This window comes from Hermetia illucens, chromosome 1, assembly GCF_905115235.1.
Source record: "Hermetia illucens chromosome 1, iHerIll2.2.curated.20191125, whole genome shotgun sequence".
Lineage (NCBI taxonomy): Eukaryota > Metazoa > Arthropoda > Insecta > Diptera > Stratiomyidae > Hermetia > Hermetia illucens.
Genome location: NC_051849.1, coordinates 16,181,898 through 16,204,080, shown reverse-complemented (window position 1 = coordinate 16,204,080; position 22,183 = coordinate 16,181,898). Strand labels below are relative to the sequence as shown.

At 44.5% G+C, this 22,183-nt stretch overlaps 1 protein-coding gene across 3 annotated transcripts in view; it reads right to left on the bottom strand.

Annotated features, from left to right (window-relative positions):
* Nucleotides 1–22,183, bottom strand: part of LOC119646630 (protein apterous) — a 255,792-nt gene that overhangs the window by 6,883 nt on the left and 226,726 nt on the right. For all 3 annotated transcript variants that reach the window (XM_038047138.1, XM_038047139.1, XM_038047140.1), the window contains one exon: nucleotides 3,768–3,964. In XM_038047138.1, the coding sequence (XP_037903066.1) occupies nucleotides 3,768–3,964 (197 nt within the window). The remainder of the gene's footprint in view (nucleotides 1–3,767; nucleotides 3,965–22,183) is intronic.

The window sequence follows — 22,183 nt, the reverse complement described above, 5'->3', positions numbered from 1 at the left end:
GAAATAGGCTTCAGTTCCCCACGACTTCCCGAGATGACTGTACTCCTCCTCTACTCTTCTGCGCCAAGTTCCCTTGGGGTAAGCCACTTGTCGGCGATCTTGGAAGAAAGGATTCCACTGCATGGTGTATCCTGCAATACAATTATCGCCTGTCCTTAATGTGTGACTTATCCATTGCCACTTTCGCCTTCCGATCAGAGTGCGTACGAGTGCCAAACCTGTGTGCCGATCATGTTCTTCATTTGAAATAGTGTCAGCCCAGCGTATTCCGACAAGACGACGCAAATAGCTGTTGATGAAGACTTGCAGCTTTTGAGTAACAGTCGAGTTCACTTTTCATCTGCAACTAGCACAGAACAGCCTCAATCTTGGTGTTGACTCTACCTGCCTCTTTTTCCAAATTCGGAGCTATTTGGCCAAGATCCATCACCTGGTCAGAGAGCAAACAAATATCATCAGCGTAGTCAAGGTATTTGAGGAAAAATGTCATCGTCCATTGAATTCTTCTACGTCCTCCGGAAGAGGAAGTATGGAGAACGTCACCGATAACAAGAAGAAATAATATAGGTGATAGGATGCAATCTAAGCGGACTCCACTTTGGACCTCAAAATCCTCAGCGATTTTACCTGAGTATAACACGTGACATTTTGTTCTATCATATGTCGCTCTGATAATAGCTACTAATTTCGATGGAATGCCCCTCCTGCGTAGACAACGCCAGATACGTTGGCGCTGACGACGGCCTTATTGAAGTCTATAAAGACCACGTGAAGGGAAGATTTGAAATCTGCCCGCACTGTGCCAAAAAAATCCGTCGAGCGTTGATGTGGTTATTATTGTTCTGTTAAGGGAAAGTCGCACCGCGTCCTTGAAGAACTATTGTGCCCCTTTTACTGATTATAGTGTACCTTTTGATCATAGAATCTCAAGCAGGCCTGTAACCGTTAGGAACTTTAGTATGTTCCCCACTTCCAGAAGTTTCAGCTTTGCATCTGGTATTAAGTGTTCTCCCAAATGTATCGACCTACTTTGCACAAGTGCCGGACACTGTCCCAGGACGTGCATAGAGGTTTCGTCCTCCTCCTCACAAAACCTGCAGGCAGTGTCCGTAGATATCCCTAGCTTCCCTAGATAGTTCAGCCGACAATGACCAGTGAGAATTCCCACTATGATTCGGAGGTTCTTTTTGGTGAGGTTTAAGCAATCCTTTGTACGCATGGGTTCGTATCCCCCAATAAGCACCCTGGACTGCTCCATCCCTGGTAGGCCCGCCCAATATAGTTCCCTCAACCGTTTCTCTTCATTTCTTAGATTCATAGCCGTTGATGTGGTTAATGCAAGAGAATCCGGAGTAGAAACCAACTTGTTCTCTGTCAATCAAGCTCTCGGGATGTTATTGGGTGCATTTGGGGATTCTTTGACAGAGAAAAGTTGCGACGGCAAGGTGCATGTAGATAACCCTTGCCACGCTCAAACCAAATGCATTTCATTGGCAATCTTAACGAATATCCTCTTTTTCCAGTCTCTGGGAAAAGTCTCAGATGCCCGGATTCTCCTTACGAGTAGAAGCAGCAGATCTAGAGTAACTCCAGGTGCAGTGATAAATAACGCTACGGGAGGCTCGTGAAGCCTAGCGGCTTTCACTGTTTGAATGCATTGATGGTCGGGATGATTTCTTTTCTCCTTGGAGAAACAATACGTATTTGCATGTTACGGGGGCTAGTTATTTAATCTACAAAAGGCGGAACTTCACCGTATGTGATACGATTGAAAACTGTGGTGAAGTGTTCTTTTCACCTAATAGCTGATCGTCATTGTTAACGTTTTTCACAGGACCATCGAAAGGTTTATTGTCGTGATGCGGTATACACTTCTGAAATCATTGTGTTCTGCAGCATCTTCCGCTTCCCTCACCAGCGCATTAGAAAATTTTTTTTTTGTAACGGCTACGTTGAACTTCCCTTCGTTTTCCTAAAACTGGATAACTTGATTGTTCGAATGTTCTCGGCCGACTGAAACCTAACTGACCTTATGACAAATTATATGCTTGAACAATGTGCCACCAATAAAGAGACAGTGGAAGCTGCAGAAATCTACAAACCTGTCACCAATGCCATTACGGCTGCCAAGCCCGTGTTTCCCCATAATTGGTATTCAAATCACCTTTAGTAAGCCTCTCCTGAACTGCGTATGATTGCTGGTAGAAAGCATCCTTTTCAACTATGTTGGAAGTCTTCGTTAGTGCATAGCATTGTACCATTCGAATGCTTATTAACCTAGACCAAAATCTTGCAGTCAGAGTCCTGCTGCCCGGTCATGGGTTACGGAAGACGTCAAAAACAACCCGACACCCTCAGTCCCACTATCACTCACTTCGTTTATGCCGAGAATGCCCAGTTTATATCCTTGGAATTCTCGCTCGAGTTAGAGAAACTGACTATTGTGGAAACTTTGAGGTTCATTCTTCAATTATAGACCGTTTTCGTCTTCGGAGTGAAGTCACTCCCTTTTCGAGACAATATTGACGTTTCGGTAGTAATAAAAAATTGAAATTTGCAGGATGCTAGCCCACAAAATGTTATCCTTTTTTAGTGTATTTTGAGTATATTCTTAAATCCCAGCTCACAAACTTTCATGGGCGCAGTAAGAACTAGAAACGAGGGAGTGATAAGTTTAGAGAGAACGGGTAAACCGAGGAAGGTCAGTCATTCAATTACGGGAAAATAGGAGTCCTCATTCAGGATGAGAGGCTGGTCCGGGAATTTAACCAAGAAAATATCCGACAGCATATCAAAAAATGATTCTATTGGAGAAGCCATACAAGGCCGTAGGCCATAGGTAAAGGTGGTTAACAAGATAGTAGGGGTAATAGAAATATGATCCTTTACGGCAGCACAGACTCCTCCTCCTATGAGTTAACTCGACCCTTACACATCAAACTAAGTTCTAAAGAAACAAGTAATATATGGCACTGCACTAGCCGCCTACATTCAGAATTCTAGCAGCTTCTTCCTGAGGCAGTATAATTTAAACGGTATTAAATGTGAACCAAAAGGGCTGCCTATTCGAAAATATTCAGGGCGGTTCTGCTAGTTGTTTTTTAGACATGACAATGCATAAATTCAGAGCAAGGAATGAGCTGACCTTAGTACTTCCTGAAAGAGCCGCTGAAATGATGATAAAGAAACAGATGCAGCTACTTTATCGTCAGCCGTCGTTGAGGTTCTTCGGCCTTCCTCCAATAATTTTGATCCATCGATCGCGTCCGCCAATTTCGAAATCCAAGCAGTGGGTTTTCTTACCGATCTTCGTTATTCTGCCCTCCCTTCGAATACCGTTATAGGTAACCAAATGTTGTCCAATGAGCGTGGCCAGCCATTGTAACATCTCAAGTTTTATTAATTTGGTGACTTCAGGGTCGTTAAATATTTAGTACATCTCATGGTTGTATCTTATTTGTACCATCATTAAGAACAGGACCGTATAGAGACGGTGAATATTGCGTGAAAAAACTGGGGCCGGGCTGACAGTTGTCCGAGCCTTCGTGTTATACCTCTCCTAACTCCTGGATATTCTATAAACTGGCTTAAAATTTATTCGCCCTTCTCTTGAGAAAATTAACAAACCGCATTTCATAAAAGTGGTTTGCTCTACTCAACTCTGAACGTTCTATTCTATGGCAAAGTAGTTTTTCAAAACAATTACTTAACTAATCTTAGAACACATCGATTTTCCCCGGTCCCAAAATTGACCATCCCCAACTCACCTGTAACACTCTTTTTGGCAATCCGGTCTTCTGGGAGAGCTGCTTGAGATCCTTGGCATCTGGATTGTGATTAATCGAAAAATAGGACTTCATTGTTCTAAGCTGGTGATGTTTGAATGACGTACGCATTCGTTTCGTTCTCGACGAGGCACTCAGGTGACCACCACGGCCAAAATCCAAATACTCGGCATTGAGGTCTGCAACAAAAAAAAACACACACAAAAGATTATTTCTATTCAAGTAAATAAAATAACATGGTGGGCGCCAAAAGCGCGAGTCCAAATTTCAGGGGAATATTAAATTTATATCAAGACCATTGGGAAGTGATAAGGAAATACTGTTGGAGCGATATCAGAAAGTTTGGCAGCTGATTTCTTGTAATAACTTCAGCACCACGGAAAACCGCACCAAATCGGTTGGGCCGAGATAAGGAGTCGCACAAGCATTAGCGCTTATCGGTCAGAAATTATTTTTATTTCTTGTTTTTGGTAATTTCGTTATCTAAGGCGACCTAGTGTGTTGTGGTCACTAGTTGGCGAATAATTCAATGTTAAGGTTTCTGGTCCATTGAAAAAGTACATACACGTCCCTATCAGATGCCAGCTTTGTTCTGCCGAACTCCTGCTTTATGGGCATTCCAACAAATTGAACAATTAGTGATGTAGCTCCATCAATCCAATTGCCACACAATGCATGCCTATCAAAGATACAAATTGGCTTTCGAACCATGCAATCGTTAAAACCAAACACTCCCAATCGACTCCCTGCGCGATCATCAGGTTGTATGCTCCGGACCGACACAATGGTCTTTATGACATGTCGCAAGGACCTGGCCTGGTAAATTAATATCAAAGCATAAATCATTTGCAGTTTCTTTTGGACCTAAACGCATCACCGTGCGGAATTGAATTAACCGCCGACAGCACCCCTAACCGTGTCCAAAGATCCGATTGTTGCGTTCATTATTCTGCAAAGTGGATCGACAAAACCGTTGGGCAAATCTGATGCCGACTTTTCCAATTTTCCACGCAACGAATGCGTAGGATACGCGATGCGATAGTGGAATGCGCATGCCATTGGGAATGTAGCTCGTAATTAAGTCATAAATGTACGAAAGATTTTCGAGTCAAGCCGACTATGCATTTTATGCTTGCCATATTGCAGTTTATATGGTGCAGTAGTCATAAAGCGGGGTTTGCAGGCGAAGTGCAAGCCTTCACCGACGCTCCATCGACAGGTGATAAAGGCATAAAAAGACGTAACCCATCAAGGTACTGAATGAGGTTGGACAGACTCCTTGCGGCTAGATGCAGGGTATCTGGCACTGTATGGTATTCGTCATGAGATTCTTTTTTTTCCCAGGCTCATTTACGGAAAACAATTTCGTAGAGTTCGCTTGGAAACACTAGATTACCAAACGAGCTGGAATGCGCTCGACTTGGCTGCGTGCAAATATGAAAACAGGGTATCTATGATGGCATAAAACCCATTCAGATTTGGGCTACGTAGCAAAAAAGCCAGCGCTCAATGCGACTATAAAGCCAGATCTCGGTTTATGGCCGTCGAAGAAGGCCAACCGACGAACTGGACAGCTCAATACGAAGGCCCTGGGCATTTCGCGTCGCTCCAGCGGCTACAAAGGCACTGCAGTTTCCATGATATGATCCATCGACTTGACCTATAACCATAAAACATACACTTTTTGAGCCGTTTGAAAGGTAACACAACCAAAACCAACCTGGCGCAGATAGTTTTATTACTGCGATCTTTGTTGTTAAATTTTACCGCTGGCACCAGTCAAGTATCTCAGCTCCTAACCCCCATACCCGTGAGTATCTTTTATATCCCATATGAAGTCGAAATATAAGGTGGCGCCTTATCGCACAACGTTCAGCATCTATTCACCATTCACAGATTAATAACAATAAAATTGGTGAACGTTTCGCTCTTATTTTTTCGGAAGATCTACACGAATCAGTTTGTATGAGGAACCTCCGTATCTTTTCTTCAACTCTTTTGTATTATTCCATCTCGAGGTTTACGACTTCTTCACTTGAACCTTATTATCGGTTCAGTGCTAAATACGATCTCACACTTTTTATTATGAACCAGCGGAAGGGAATTCTGTGATATTTGTATTCAGCCAACAGTTTTTCTACCATTTTTTTTCCTAAATATTTGAGTAGTTTTATATTTGAATCTTTATGAACCGTGGGAAATCCCAACTGGTATTTACAGCAGCTTCAGATGAGGAGGATAGCGCCGCGAAGATCTTGATTTTGTAATGTTTTATGTACTCGAATGTATTATTCATCAGTAAACAAGGTTGCGATTTTAAAGTGCAAATATTATTCACTAATCAGAGCTAGAAGATACAGGTGTGCAGATAAATGTATCTTTTTAATGTCCATCAATGTGGGCGTGACGTTCAGTAACCAATCAAGTTGAATAGAATTGAAGAGGCCCAAGGCTATGAATCTAAGAAAATCGAATAGATCTTGTCAACTGCGCCAGCCCATGGAGGCTATTGATTGATCAGCCAGAAGTTAACTTTGGTACTACATTGAATCCCACATTGGGCGCTATTTCCTTAATTCTTTATTCTTTCTTCAGTTTTTAAATGTAGATATTGGGTGACCCCGGTTCAAAACTTTCACAGATCATACTCAATAGTTATGTCCGCCATTAGAATCAAGATACATATATTCGTAGTGTACAGCAAGTAACTTCAAGGGTGGTTTAAGCAACCTCGAACATTCTCCCAAAGTGTACATCTCTTACTTCGCATAAATGAAGAGGACTCCGAGGCATTGCGAAGGGTGGAATATAAAGTGTAGTTTGGAGTCAGGGGTAATATCACGATGTGATGTCAACGCTCACCACACATGCTGGGGAAGTTCCAACATCAATGCAAGAGGATCGAGTCTACTGGAGTATCTAGTAGAAACCGATTTGCAGATCCTTAATTTGGGTAATGAACCCACTTTTTTCACCGTGGTGGTCAGGCGAGATGTCATCGACATCACGGTAGCATCTCCTGACAGTCCTCCGTGGTTGCATCTCGTCCCACTGAAGGACGTGGAAGGGTTCAATGAACGATATCATCTTGCTCTCTCACCGAGTCATGGATCTTGGCCAACTAGCCAACCACCCCAGCGCCAACATCAAGTTAAGGTTATTTCGAACCGGTGTTCTGTTTGGAGTTTATATGGGATTGGTATATGGGAAACGGCCGCCCCTGTTGCTCAAAGATTCCAAGACTTCCTTAATACCTGCCTCCGCCACGTCATCGGGGTAATTCGACCCGACACTGTTACGAATGAAGTGTACGAGCAGCATATCGGTAGACGCATGGGTCATGATGGGGAAGTGAAGGAGACGGTCAGAGACGACCAAAAGAAGAAAGCGACCCCAAAAACCTAAAAAATTGTCGAAATTGACCGTATAGGCTCAGCCGTATATATTGAAGCACCATCGAAGTGCTCCATTAACACGTGCTTACATGCCTCTGTGCTAGCAAAGCTTGCGAATGGCAGGGGGGAGGGGGTCCTTTGACCGCTTCGACCCCTCACGTGTCATTTTCACAAAAATTTACCTGTGATTTCCGGTGCGTGGCCCTGCACGGTGGCATCCCCTAACATCGCAGCTCTGGTCAGAGAGGGGAGAGTATCAAACGATATCACACTCTCGGATCACAGACGCATGGATTTCGTAATGGGCATGGATCCACCTCCACTCATTCCATGTATAAAATAGAATTGAGCGCCCGAGTCACGATCCCTGGGAAACACATTAAATCCATTGCTGAAATTGAGAAAACAACCCAGATGATCACAACTAGTACGAGAGGAGCTTTCGAAAAAAGCTTTCCACTCAAGACGCCAAAGAAGGGTAAAACACCATGGTGGAACTCGGATTTGGCAAAACAGAGGAGAACGACAAGGATGCTCTTCAATCGTGCCCTAAAGTGTGATTCAGAGGCTAGCTTAAATCGCTATAAAGAGGTACAGAGGGCTCTAAAGAAGAGCATAAGATCGGCTAAATGATCATCATGGAGATGCTTTTGCGAAGAGACTAACTATTTTCAGGCTGAAGCGGATTCTAGTTAAAGAACGTAGCCAGAAACTGGGTTATTTACGTTTACAGAACGGAAGGTACACAGATAGCGATGAAGAAACGTCAAACCGTTTGCTTGAAGTGCACTTCCCAGGCAGCATCTAAAATCTAATCTCGGGGCCTGACAGGTACATACAGCCCTCAACCGAGAGACTGGAATCCGGCATGCAAAGAAGTATCACTGAAGCGAGTGAAATAGGCATTTAACTCGTTCCACAGATACAAGTCTGCAGGTCCGGATGGCATCATTCGCTGCCCTGAGTCTATATATTCGGAATATATATCGCGCACGCCTAGCATATGCCTATATTCCAATTAACTGGTGTGATGTGAAGGTGTTATTCATTCCCAAACTAGGGAAACTCACCTACACAGACACAAAAAGCTTCCGAACGATCAGTATAATGTCCTTTCTACTAAAAGGACTAGAAATACTAGTAGATCGGTTCATAAGGGATACACACATTCCTAAGTGGCCACTTCACCATAGGTAATACGCCTACCAGAAAGGCAAATCCACGGAGACAGCACTCCATGAACTTATGGCAAAAGTGTCTGAAAAAGAATGTGCCTTAGGCGCATTCATGGACATCGAAGGTGCCTTCAATTATGCCTCATTCGCGCCAATTTGTGATTTTGCAAAACAGTATGGAATTGAACCACTGCTAATCAGTTGGATCCTTCACATGCTAGAGTGGAGAAACATCTACATATTGGTCGGCCAGAAGTCTGTTAAAGAAGGATGTCTCAAGGGCCCATAGAGAGGGGTTCTCTCTCCACTGTTATGGCTGTTGGTAATGGATAGCGCGCAAGCATTTGCGGACGGCCTAGCCATAATAATTACCGGCAGTATGTGACCGCTTGAATGCAACTCTGCATGAAATCCACAGTTGGTGACCCCGCAATGGACTTACGGTCAACGCTAGGAAGACTTCGCAGACGGGAAAAGGAAGCCTGGGAGAACCAACAAGTCCGTGAAGTAGAAAAGTACACGGAGCAACCGCATCAGGCGCGCAAGTTTTACCAACAAGTCAGCAGGATGAAGCCTTATACACCTCGATGCTCATCCTGCCGAGACAAAGAGGCAAATCTGATTTCCGACAGAACGGGCATATTAGAGCGATGGGTTGAGTACTTTGATGAGCTACTGAACAACCAGAACATCGGCGAGTTGGAAGTCCCGCGAACTGAAGACGACGGACAAATACTGCCACCACCAAGTTTAGGAGAAACAGTCCATGCAATTCATCGACTAAAAAATCATAAGTCGCCAGGAGCCGATGGAATTACAGCCGAATTGGTTAAATATGGAGGCGATCAATTACACCAAGTGGTTCACCGACTTGTACTCAAGGTATGGGACAGCGAATCAATGCCTGACGATTGGCAACGAGGTATTATCTGTCTCATACATAAAAAGGGAGATATCACACAGTGCAGCAATTATAGAGGTATCACGTTGCTGAGTACCATCTATAAAATATTCTCCACTATCTTGCTAGGCCGGATAGCCCCATACGCCCAGAACATCATTGGCCCAAAAGAGGGTTCACTCCAGGCAAATCAGCAACAGATCAGATTTTCTCGGTGCGGCAAACGATGGAAAAACTGTTGGAATATGGACAACAGTTGCACCATCTGTTCATCGACTTTAAAGCCGCCTATGATAGCATAGCCAGGGTAAAACTGTACACGGCCATGAGAGAATTCGGTATCCCGACGAAATTAATAAGACTGACTAGGCTGACCCTGACCAATGTGCGAGGCCAGATAAAAGCAGCAGGATCACTCTCAAGACCATTCGACATCAACAACGGTCTACGACAAGGGGATGCGCTATCATGCGTCCTCTTTAACCTGGCCCTCGAGCAAGTGATGCGTGATGCTGAGGTAAATGCAAGAAGTACGATCCTCTTCAAGTCCACCCAACTACTGGCCTATGCTGACGATATCGACATCATGGGAAGAACCACTCGAGACGTACAAACTGCCTTCATCCAGATCGAGCAGGCGGCAATCGGCGCGAGATCTTGGGCTGCACATCAATGAAGGCAAAACAAAATATATGGTGACAACGTCAGCACCGAAGACGAATCAACCAACAATATCAAACCGCACTGGTCAAACACGAAGAAGAATAAAGGTAGGAGAATACAACTTTGAGACCGTTGACAATTTCTCCTATCTAGGGTCGAAAATCACAACCGATAACCGCTACGATGATGAAATCCGCGCACGGTTGTTGTCAGCCAACAGCTTTCAGCTTATAAAGACTGTTCCGCTCGAAACGTCTCACCATAGGGTCAAAGCTCTTACTTACAAGACTATGATCTTGCCAGTCCTCATGTATTCCTCGGAAACTTGCGTTATAAGTTCTAGTCTTATAGGCGCCCTTATAGAAGACGAGGCAGACCCTGCCTGAGATGGAGCGATGGCGTAGGTCAGGACGTCAGACAGCTTTTAGGGATATCGAATTTGTGGACCTCGGTGCAAAACCGGGGTGTCTGGAGTTCCTTTAAAGCAGGCCTAGAGCAGATACCGGTTGTTGCGCCCTTAATGATGATGATGACGGGTCAATTATGGAGAGCGGATCGGACGCAGGGGTGTTCTCGTGGAATCGGAAAAATGACGGAGAAGGGGGAGATATATGCAATTTGATTGGTAGCAGAAGAATGTCTGCGATAAAAGTGGAGGGATCGCACCATTCGAATCTGTTCCGACAGTCGGGCGGCATTATCAGCGCTAAACAGCAACGACAAATCGAAGCTGCTGAGACTTGGGCGACTGAACGAAACATTCCTGATGTGGGTGCCAGGGCACTCTAACGTCACTGGTAATCAGGAGACTGACAGAGGCATTTTTGTGTCGTATATGGGTACAGCTCGGTTGTTTGCGGTTGGCCCCCTTGTGAGAGCTTCATGGGGGCTGTTGGTGATGCTCAAACGAAAAGAGACCTTCGGGCCTCGGCGTGCTGTTGCGTTTCAACACGGGTGCCGTACTCCTTAGCTCGGTAGAGATTTAGGTAGGTCTTACATCCACCAGTATGAATGATAAGCCATGCACTTGCATAAACTGGTACCGTTGTTGCTTGTCACAGCGGGGCTCTGATTGTGGTCCCAAAATCAATCCGTGTCTTAAGAAGACCGTAGGATTAAGTCTCCACGACAGGTACCTACGTTAAAACCCCAAGGACTTAACTGTTCCTTAAGAAGTGGGACATGAAAACCCTAGTCGGGATTTTAACGGGACACTGCTCCTTAAACTACCACATGGAAAAGATTGGGGTGGTGGTTTCGGCTATGTGCAGCCAATGTGGGGAGGAGGAGGAGGCGGCCCTGCACTTTTTATGCAGCTGTCCGGGCTCCTCAGATCTCAGCCGAAGACACCTTGACAAGGTTTTCTTCAATGAAAAATCTGCACACTCCCTGCGTCTGGAGAATGTTCTCAGATTCGCTAAAGCCTACGAACGCTGTAGGCGGGAAGCCATTGAATAGGCGATTTACAGGAATAGTACAATGGGCCTAACAATGGTCTGAGTACTCGGAGCTGCGGCTCCCCTCAGTAAACTAAACTTAACTAAACTGCGTCCGTCATTAGAATCAAGATTATATTGGTGGTGGTAGTTTAAGCAGCCTCGAACATTCTCCCAAAGTGCACACCTCTTACTCCGCATAAATGAAGAGGACTTGGAGGCATTGGGAAGGGGGAATATAAAGTGCAGTTGGGAGTCTGGAACACAAAGGCTACTTGGACTACCGAATTGAAGCCACCAACAAGCAGCTGCTATCTGACAGAAACCGACGGTGTGATGGCGACCGACGGTCCTCGTACGCAAACCGACTATGCTGAGGGTTGCACAGATAAATCGGCAGTTCTCCAAGTGCTCCTCGGCTAATCTGTTGGTCCTTTTTCGGTGGGAAGAACACTCACATCGGACTAATACAGGAGCTCTGAATAGTAGGAGAGTGAATCATGAAAGGGTTCTAAAGCTGGAAGGATGTGGATTATTGCGCTTTACTTTTAACTTTTTACAACTCTCTTTCGAATACCTGATACTACTCACAATCGGGAACATAAACCACATCTTTTTTCCGACCTGCAAGTTTTCGCTTTGTGCCTCGGGTTTGTCACACTTGAAAAGTAGAATAGTAGCGAATTGGAACTGACTTTCGCCTTTCCACTTTGAGATTGCAAACATCTGGGTTCCTCCATCTTTCCCGAGCTCACGAAACAATTCAGATCCCTTATTTAAAGGAAGCGTATAAGTTCTAGATTGGAAACTACTGTTTTCATGCCTAGGATGCTATGGACAGTCCCGCAGAACGTACTCTTCTTGTCAGTCTTTTACCCAAGTTTGACTAGTATATCGTTAATTGGAGACTGCTGGATAGATTTAGCGTCTCAGCGTTGTTGCGGATTTCTCGAAGAACTTCCGTGAAAGATTTTTCATCGTTCGGGTTGATGAGAAGGGCCTCTGACTGTGATTTGGCCCTTCTCTTTTCCTTTGACGCTGATGTTGTCGTTGTAGTTTAGCTCGACTTTGCTACAGTGACGTCGTTTCCTTTGCTGTTCAACTTACCTTGAGTTTTCGCCTTTTTTAGTTACCTGATACGTTTGGTGACCACCTCGGCAAATCCATCTTGCGGCGTCCGTGGTGGCAGATTAACGCTGTTTTTCTCTCGTCTCCTTTTACCAATTGTATGTTTCCCCTCTAGTGTGCTAAGAGTACCGCATTTTGTGCCACTGGAAGCAGCGCTAGCAGGCCTCGAAGAGTTTTCCTGATACGTCATAAGGTTAAGGAGTCTCTCCATTTCCATTATGCGATTTTTGAAAACCATAGTGATGTTTCGCTGCATATATTTCCCACAAGACCAACCCGCACTTCTTGAGTAGTTTTTCTTCCTCTTCCCTTGTCTTTCGGATGACTTATGTTCCCCCCTGGCTGACGAGTTTGTCACTCTTTTTACCTGACAAGGGAATGTCACATGACTTGGAGCTTCCCATCTCTGCTCACGGCCCTTTTTCCAACCTCAAATGGGACGGCATCTCTCTTTTTTGACAGCCATAGTCCTTACCCTTCTCGGAGCCACACTGCTGACACTGTTGGTCACCTACTCCCCTGGGAAGGTGCGTCTTTCTGTTTTTTCTGTAGGTAGGAGTCGTAACTTTGTGCTTCTTGCAAAGGTATTTACAGTAAAATCTTCCATTTTAGCTGGCAGGAGCAGCGATTGTGCTGTATTGCCACTCCTTCTCAAAACTGTGGCTATTGTATGTTGTGTCGTCGTGATTGTTGTTGCTGTTTTTGTAATTGAAATCTTTGTGATATGCAAGCCAACATCTCCGCTAGAAAGTCTAGTTACCTTAAAAGATTCAACTGATTGTTTTCTTCAAACATGGGGTTCCACAAGGGTCAAAACCAAGATCAAGCCCTTTTCACTCCATCTTAAGTGAGTCTGCACTGCCAACTCAATGGTGTCATAGTTTGAAACGTAGTTACTGCCCGATGCTATTGGTGGTCAGCAACACTAGCTTGAAGGCCGGGAGGTCTGTCTGGTGTACTAATGAAATAGGATGGCACAGATGTCAGAGCTCATGTGCAGCCTCTCAACAACAATCATAAATCCCTGTCATGCCGAGTCGTCGTCGTCATCGTCACTCACGTTAGTTCACCACCAGGTTTACTGGTGATTACCCCCCCAATTGAGACTTAATACGAACAGTTGAATTCTCCTTGAGGAGGAGTTTATCCTTTCTACTCACAAAGTTTGCGCCGAACTTGATTATAATTTGGTGATGAGTAAGCTTCATCAACCATTCCCGAAGGATCAGTTTCCCTTAAGCGCGCCTTTATTGCTTAAGTTTAGTTACGAAGTTTGGTGGGAGTGCTGGCGGTGGCATGAAGATTTCTTTCCTCCGTTCCCCAGAAAATATGGCCGCCATTCTCAATTCGGGTTTTAAACGTGACTGTCAGCCTTTTTGCTTCCAGATTTAACTGACTTTTTTATTCTCTTATTTTTATTCTCTTAATTTGGCGGTTTGCACGAGGTACTGGCTTATAAGAAGCCATGTTGCTCGACTCGAACAAAGAAGACCCTTAGGTACTTCCGGAGCGATTGTCCGGGTCTACCTAGAGCGAGTCTGCAAACACTATATGAACAATTATCTGGCAAATCCAAACAGATCTTTCGTTGTAGAGTGTTGGAGCTGCTATCCTTCGTGACCGCCACGGATTAGCTTTGGAGATGTAAGGCGGCTTAATTCTGCTCCCTTAAACCTGTTGAAGTTAAAATGAAGTAAATGTGAAACCAATTTCCAATCCTCGTATTTTTTATTGTGGTAACTCATATACTGCATTTCTGGAAGCAATTGCCCACTTTATCAGTGCGCATTGGCAATATCTCGAGTCAATGCTATCAGCCAATGGAGAACTGCGTTATGAAATTGCTTCACGCATTAACGCAACCTGGATTAGCCAGCCAGCCTGGCGGCCGACAACTGGTGTTCTTTGTGATCGACGTATCAACGAACCGCAATGTCGTCCGTCCTGTCGCTTTCTATGGTTCTGAGTATTGCCCGAATACAAAGGACAATGAACGGCGATTTGCGGTAAAGGAGACAAAGATGTTGCGTTGTTAGACTAGTGACGTGACACAGTCTCCGGATAAGGTGGCCCAACGACAAATAAATGGTTCAGCTAGCAGGATCAGCATGGTATGGAGTATGTCAATACATAATAGCACCACTCTGCTCTGCGAATTCAAATGAAGTGTTTCTTCTTAGAAAATGGAAGGGTTGCTGGCATGATGGTTGTGGCGGAGAATTGATATCCAATTCAGAGTGGCCAAAAGTATCTTTGTCATCTGCGCTTCTTGGCGTTGTTAAGGAAACTGGCACTTGCAACGTTTCGTAACGTTATACCAGCGGCTCTCAAAAGTGTAAACAGTTCTTCACGCCATGGAAATCCAGTAAATTAAAGCTATTGCGCATACCTAGCATAGCCAGTTTTATGATACATACAACACTTCATCTGATCGGGTATACGTGCAGAGCGAGGCGTTTCATCCTGAGTTTTGGTAGCAATTAAATATTTAACCAAAGCTACGAGCGAGGGAGATACTTCCCAAGCGCGTGTTTTTCAGATTTCTGGAATAGCTCGTCCCTTTTTGATCGTCGCCGGTCACTCAGCATGGTCTTTAGGCCATCGTCAAATCGCATTTTATGCCATTACAAATGTAATGATATAATAAAGTGGCTAGTCCTAGCGGTTGGCAAACATTGATCTCTGGATTTTTCGCGGATTTCTACCGGGACGTCAGATGTCTTGCTTCCAGGCTCCAGCAACTATCCTAAGAAGCGGAATTCAAGACCCCGTGATGCAGTTTGCTCCCGAAATCATGCAGGCAATCCTCTCTTTTCACATTGCTATAATTCGAGAGTTACATGGACGGGTGAAGAATTTCGAAAACCAGCAGGACCGCTTGGCTGGCCGTAGATTAGCAAGGTCTCGGGGTCCAAACACCGCCGTCTCTACTATTCTGCCATTATCACAAGTCGACCCAGCCATGATATCCACCTGTATGCGAATGTCAAGTCTTGGGTGACCATTTTTCAGGACTGATTGACACCGGAGCCACCGTAAGCTGTTTGGCTTCGAATTACGCCGGGAAAGTCATTAACGACAGTAGGTACAAATGGAAAGATTACGCATCGCTCTCAGGCTAGCCGACGGGACTTGCCATTAGACAAATCTCATTTCGTCATCACCGCATGACTCCTCAACCTCAAACCTTGCTTTATCGCTCATTTTAAATAGACTGATACCACAATCTGGTTCCCAAAGTTTTTTTCTCAAACCAATACGCACTATATTACGTGATAAGTAAGTACATCGAACTCAATTCCCGATGTTTTGCGTCACTGACCAATGTTCCTACCAAAATAAAGGCAGCATATCACAGAATGGACCGAATCACGCCAGCAGTGGCTATATCTCGTCTCGTCCGTTGTGCATGGATTGCTGTTGCCGTGATTTCATGCACGAACTGTATTTTTATATTGAAAATCATAATATTATCGATCTTTACTCCCGGATCATAATCAAGTCAGAGAGATATTCTCGGAGAATCCATACCGCCTCAACTGACGTCGATCAAGCAAACCAGATACGCTATATAGAGGCGAATTGATTTTTTGTTTGATTTTCGATTTTTGAAGCGTTTCGGAGCTAGGAACTAGAGAGAAAATCTGCGCCAGGATCAAAATTATTGCGAAAAACCCGACCCAAAGCGGTTACTGTACGACCCCCTATGATCCCTTCTTTTTATTGAACAATTTGTTCCCTTAGAAAACCCCCTGCAGATACAGAACAGCGCTCTCCTGAAAATATCGACAGCCCTGATAAATCGAGCCCTGTTGCACATAACGTTTGGGGGTTCTTTTTCTCACTGAGTTCGGCCAACAAATGGTCATAGTAGCCGTAACAGGAAGCCACCAGTTCGATCTGTTTTGTATTGTATTCTCAGCGGTATGTCATTTATCAGTACCGCGTTGTACCCCGTACTGAAGGGAGAGATCTTCGCAGACTCATAGAATTGCCTCTATGATTTGAAGATCATACCCCTTAATTTCAGCCATATCCACTGATGCCACGTTCTCAAATCAATCCGTATTCGAAGAAAACTGGAAGACAGATCGTATTTGATGAAAACAGGAAGGACGATCGCATTGAAGGCCCTAAACCTACTTTGCGTAGTTGCCAAATTTTCCATCAATGAACGTCTTCCCGAGACGTGAGCGTATGGGTATACTTACGCGCAGGCCGGGTAGAAGGGAACGGGACGCCCACCCGTAGATAAAAATTGGCTATGGGAAAAATATCCAAAAATAAAACCGACCTTGGTGGAGAAGAGTATAGGTAAAATTTTAGAGTAGGGCCTTGCTTTTAGGAGTGGGCAAACAGGCTCCATGCCGTGGATGTTCAAGGGCCGCAGCACCAGAGAAGAAGCATTCAAAACTTTTGCATCGGTGGACATTCAGAAAAAGCTGGATTCTTCTTCGGTCCTTACTCCTGCAGACATAATTAAAAATATTACTCCACAAGGGAAGAGTGTAGCGGAAGGATTCGGAAAAAAGAAACCATGGCGCTTAGCAGCCCGAACAACGCAAGATGCTGCAACCAATCGGGAGCTGTCTTACGCACGGGGTAAAAAAATCAAGAAGCCTTAATGGACCGCCGAAATATTCATTGGAATATAAAGGCTATGATTAGCAGCATCAGGGTAACGTATAGATATGCCCAGGAAACACAAGCGGCGACCATTCAAAAAACGGACGGAAAGGAACCGAGGAAGAAGCTGGATGAACGGTTAAAAATATCAGCAGGGCAACAAACCCCTAAGAGAAAAAAAGTTTTAACTCCCAAGAAAGTCGAGTAGGTGAGTAAAGCAACTAAAGCTGTAGGCAAAACTCATGTAGGCGGACTCCACAAGGAGGATGTGGAAGCCTGGGGAAATGTGGCACCCGGAAAAAGAAGCGATCGCATGAGGAGCGAACAAGCGAACGGAATAGTTAATGCAGACTAAGAACTCGCCAATTTTGGAAATAATTTTAGCGAATAATTTTTGGTCTCAGAAAAGAGGTATTGAAGCTCCGCGGACAAATCCTTGAGCCAATTCGGAAATTCCTTACGACAGGAAGCCGACATAACGGCTAGCAGGCATGAAATGTAGTATGTAAGCACATAGATAAGTTCCCTACGAAGGAGGAGGCTTGTGGGGCCTTAAAAAAGGATTTCAACCTTATCGGACTCAAAGAGTCAGCGTTAAAGACGGTGGGACGTAAACCACCACTATCGACCTACCAGTGGAAGCAGCACTTAAACTGTTAGCAAGTGGGAGAACTAAAATATATTAAGTCGTCTTAGGGAGCAGGTGATTGCGCTTTAGATGCCTTTGTTTCATTTACACTGCGAGGGGCAGGTCGAAACAATGCAGCAAAGGGCCATATCAGTAAGAACTGTGGAGCTAACCCAAACTGCATACCGTGCAGAGCAAAGAAGGGTGTAGAGTCCCGGAATGTTGCAAGCAGTAACAGGTGTCTGGAATATAGGAGAGCCTTTAGAATGTGCTGATAAAGTCGATAAAAATTAACATGAATCACTGAAAGGTGGCGCAAGACTAACACTCCCAAACCATTCGCGAAATGACGGTGGTAGCATTTGCGTCAAAGATCAAACAAGCCAAGCTATTGGTTTATGAAGAACAAAATTTTCAGCAAGTGATGGAGTACGGGAGTAGCTGCTTTGAGCAGTATAAGCAATTATGATGGGGCTTAACGTAATGAGAAGGCTGTGAAGATTATCCCAGGTAACCTGCCCACGCCTTCTCAAAGAAATTATTGGGAGGGAGAACTGCTGGAAATATTTGGTAGAATTGGTTACAATAAGGCCTCAAGTTTGGATTGTATCGCTAATAGAGCTTTGGGGCTGACATTGAGGCCCGATGGTCTTGCTGATAAATTCAAGGTGTGACTAAAAGAAGGAAAATTTCTTGCTCAGCAGAAAACGCAAAGTTAATGTTGCTTCTCAAACTCAATAAGCCACCTGGAGATCTAGTATCATATTGTCCGATCTGCCTGTTGGATCCAATAGGGGAAGTTGTGGACAGAATCATTTGCAACAGACTTTTACCCATCGTTGAAAGAGCCAATGGTCAGTCGAAACGTCAGTAAGCATTTTAATGTATTATATATGCAATGAACACGATGATGGACCTGACAAAAGACGCACTGAAATTTGTAGGCTGGTGAACTCTGTTAGTACTGGCTGTCACACTCAACTCCGCTAACTGGAGCCAAATTAAAGGCGCAGTAGCTCGAGTCGAGAATTACCTCTCAGAGAGAACTCTCTGGTTCAGGTTGAATGAGTGCCCTAAAAAGTACGCCGTCGTACAAGGGGTACCATAAGTTTCGCGATATGGGCCACCGACAAAAGGAACAGTACAGATTTTGGGTGGCAGGAAGATACCCATTCGAAGAAATAACCACGACATTGTAACATGTATGGGGGTAAAAGCTACAATTTATGGATGTCCTTATCTACAGTTCCTACGCTGCCAAACATGTTACATGAACTAGCATTAGACGCAAGTTTACGATCCCCCATTGTCTTTCCGGGAAACTTTAACCCATGGTCTACCGAATGGAGAACCAAAATTTCTAATAACAGGGGACGGCATTGCTGGAAATCTTTTCTTCGGTGGACATTGTGCCTGCGAATATCGAAATTGCCTATACTTTCCATAAAGGGGAGATAAGCTCAGTGGTAGAGATTACCATCGTGAGCAGTGCGTTGAAGAAAGATATTACCTGACTGGCATAGCGACCATTAAGTAATACTGTTTATTTTAATAGAGAGCAGGAGAATGAAGTTTCCGAGAGACACAAAGTCATGTCGGGTGAAACAATGGAGATCAAAAATGTTTCATAGAAAAATGAAAATTCCACGCCGACAGGAACAACGGCAGGAAAATCTGAGCAAGAGTGTATGTGATGCCTCAATGCTAAGACGCAGAAACCCTGGCGGAGTGACAAAACCAGGCAACTGCGTGCAAAAAGACATTATCAACGCACAAATGATAAGCAGAAAACTGCACAAAGAAAGGCAAGGTACAAAGTTTACCTGAAAGAGTTGCGAAAGGGAATCCCTGAGAGCAAACAGAGTTTCATTAGGGAGCTATGCGACGTTGGCGCGATCAACCCCTGGGGAGCCACATGTAGAGCTGAAAGGGCCCCGCAGATCAAGGGTCCAGTTTTATTTCGAACAATAGTAACTCTGCTTCCACAACAATCGAAGGAGACCATATATTCCAACTATAATAGAACACGAGCTTAACATCGGCTACGAAAAGTTAGGTTGGATAAAATACCGAACGTGACTTTAAAGATGGCGATAAAACCAAGATCGAAGTGGTTCATTTCCACTTTTAATATATATTTGGAAGCGGGTATTTTCCCGGCTCAATGGAAAAAGCAGATACTGGTGCTGCTACCACTTTGTAAGCCATTCTCCTATTGTCCCATTTGTTTACCGGACACGCTGCCTCCAATTGTAGAGGAAGCAGAAGGCATGTCCACGGAACAGTACAGGTATAAGGTGGCACGGCTGTACCAAAAAAAAAAAATTGTGCTGCCATCACTCTTGATGTGAGGAATGTTTGCAATTCAGCGCAACGGTACCATATTTTAAGATCCCTAAGCCAGTTTAATGTACCCCCATATCTTCAGCTTATCATCAGGGACTATTTTGTGGCCAGAAAGCTTCTTTATGATACCGAAGAAGGCCCAATTGAATATTCAGTAATAGGTGGAGTGCCTCAAGAATCAGTGCTGTGATGACATTACGCTTCAAACTACCGCAACAATCCAACCTTATTGGCTATTGACAAACATCTTGAGGATCTTGTCTGGGCATGTGAGACATCGGTTAGGCTGATCAAGGAATGGCTGACATTGTATGGACTAGAATGGAACACAAGATTGGGACTGTATTAGTCAACAGTCGCAAGTTGAGAGAAGTCCTAAGGTTTCGTACGGGACAGCACCTGAGAGGGAGTCCAAGCCATCATCATCACCAAATATTAATCTTCAAGGAACCTCGCAAATCATCGAAGAGCCTGTTGCAAGTCAGAGTGTGCTCATCCATTCGGCTGTCCGCAGTACCAGTTTGAAAGAAGGCCCTTGATGTTAAGGCGAATAGAAGAAAAATATTGGCAGTGGTTTGTCTAAGCGCGTTAAGGGTCGCCAGCGCATTCCGAAAAAACGTCAGACGAAGCAGTTATCATAGTTGCGGGAATGGTGCCTGTTGGTGCTTTGGCTAAGAAGATACAAAGATTGTATAGCTGTAAGGTACTTGGTGACCACAATGCTAAAGAGCGACGGCGGAAGGAGAGAACGCGCACAATCAGATTATGGCAGGAACATTGAGATAATTCTCACAAAGGAAGGTGAACAGATAGGATAATCCCAAATACCCAGCCTCAGGTTATGCGTTCCCATGGGGATAGTGAATATCGCTTGACCCAATTTCTGGCCGGGCATGGGGGCTATCGTCGGTATTTGCATCATTTTGGACATGTATAAGTGAACATGAGGACTCGGAGCGCATTCCCTCCGTGTGCCCGACATTTATAAGTGAGAGAGAAGCTTGAACTCCTTTTAAGGAGACTCTTACAAGCGGGGACAATGATTCCGCAAATGCTCGAATCCCAAGAAGTATAGAATGCAGTTAGTGGCACCTTAAGCTATATTCAGGAGAAGTTTCAAAGTTTAGAGGGCTTAGGAAAAGTGCAAGGAGGGATGAATTCACACCATAGGAGTAAATCTAGCATAGCGGATGAGGAGAGATCGTTTTAACAGGTTAAAACCAAACACTGTGGCTTTCGACGCTTCCCACCTCTATAAAAAACACAGATTTCGGTACTAGGTCCCTGTTGTGAGACGTCATGTATAGTGATGTTCTTGAGAGCGATTGTCCGCTGTTCAGATGACCTGACTGCAGTTGTTGTAGCAAAACACCTAAAAATGAGGAGGTATATGCAACGCAAATAATGAGGGCGATAAAGACCTTGCTGGTAAAGGCCAGGCTGAACCTGACGGGGCGGTATTTATAACAAACTGAAGAAAGAATAACTGTTACAAATCGAGCTGTTGGAAGAAATAAGGAAGAGGAAAGCCCAATGCACGAGGAACATGAATGCCTAAAAGCAAACCCACCACGTGAAGCAATATTAAAGTGGTGGAACTGTGGGGTTGTCTGTTTCGAAGTTAAGAACTTATCATCATAGTATGGTATCAATAGGACAAATCAAACTCCGCCATGCTATTAACATAGTATGCTGGTCCCAAGCCCAGGTAAAGGAGGTGGGTTTGAGGCAACGTACTCTGTATTATCCTCAGTAAAACAAAAATAAAATGCTGAGATCAGGGAAAGAGATAAATAGAGTATAGTTGGAGTTATTCTACTATGCTAAATCCTACCTGATCTCTCTTGGTGACAGGCCCCACGACAGGTCGACCAAGAAAATGTATAGAATGTCGTTATAAACATGATGATCAGATTGAGTCACAAGCCTCAGAGAAATGCTAGGGCGTCCACCTCAGTCGACGCGGCAGGACGGGCCCCGGTCCTGTCGAGAAATGGGCAAGGGTTCTTGACGCATGGACGGCGTCAGGACGTAAGCAAGTTAGTCCGCACACAACGAACAAAACAAATACGTGTCTGTACGTTAAATGTTGGTACCCTA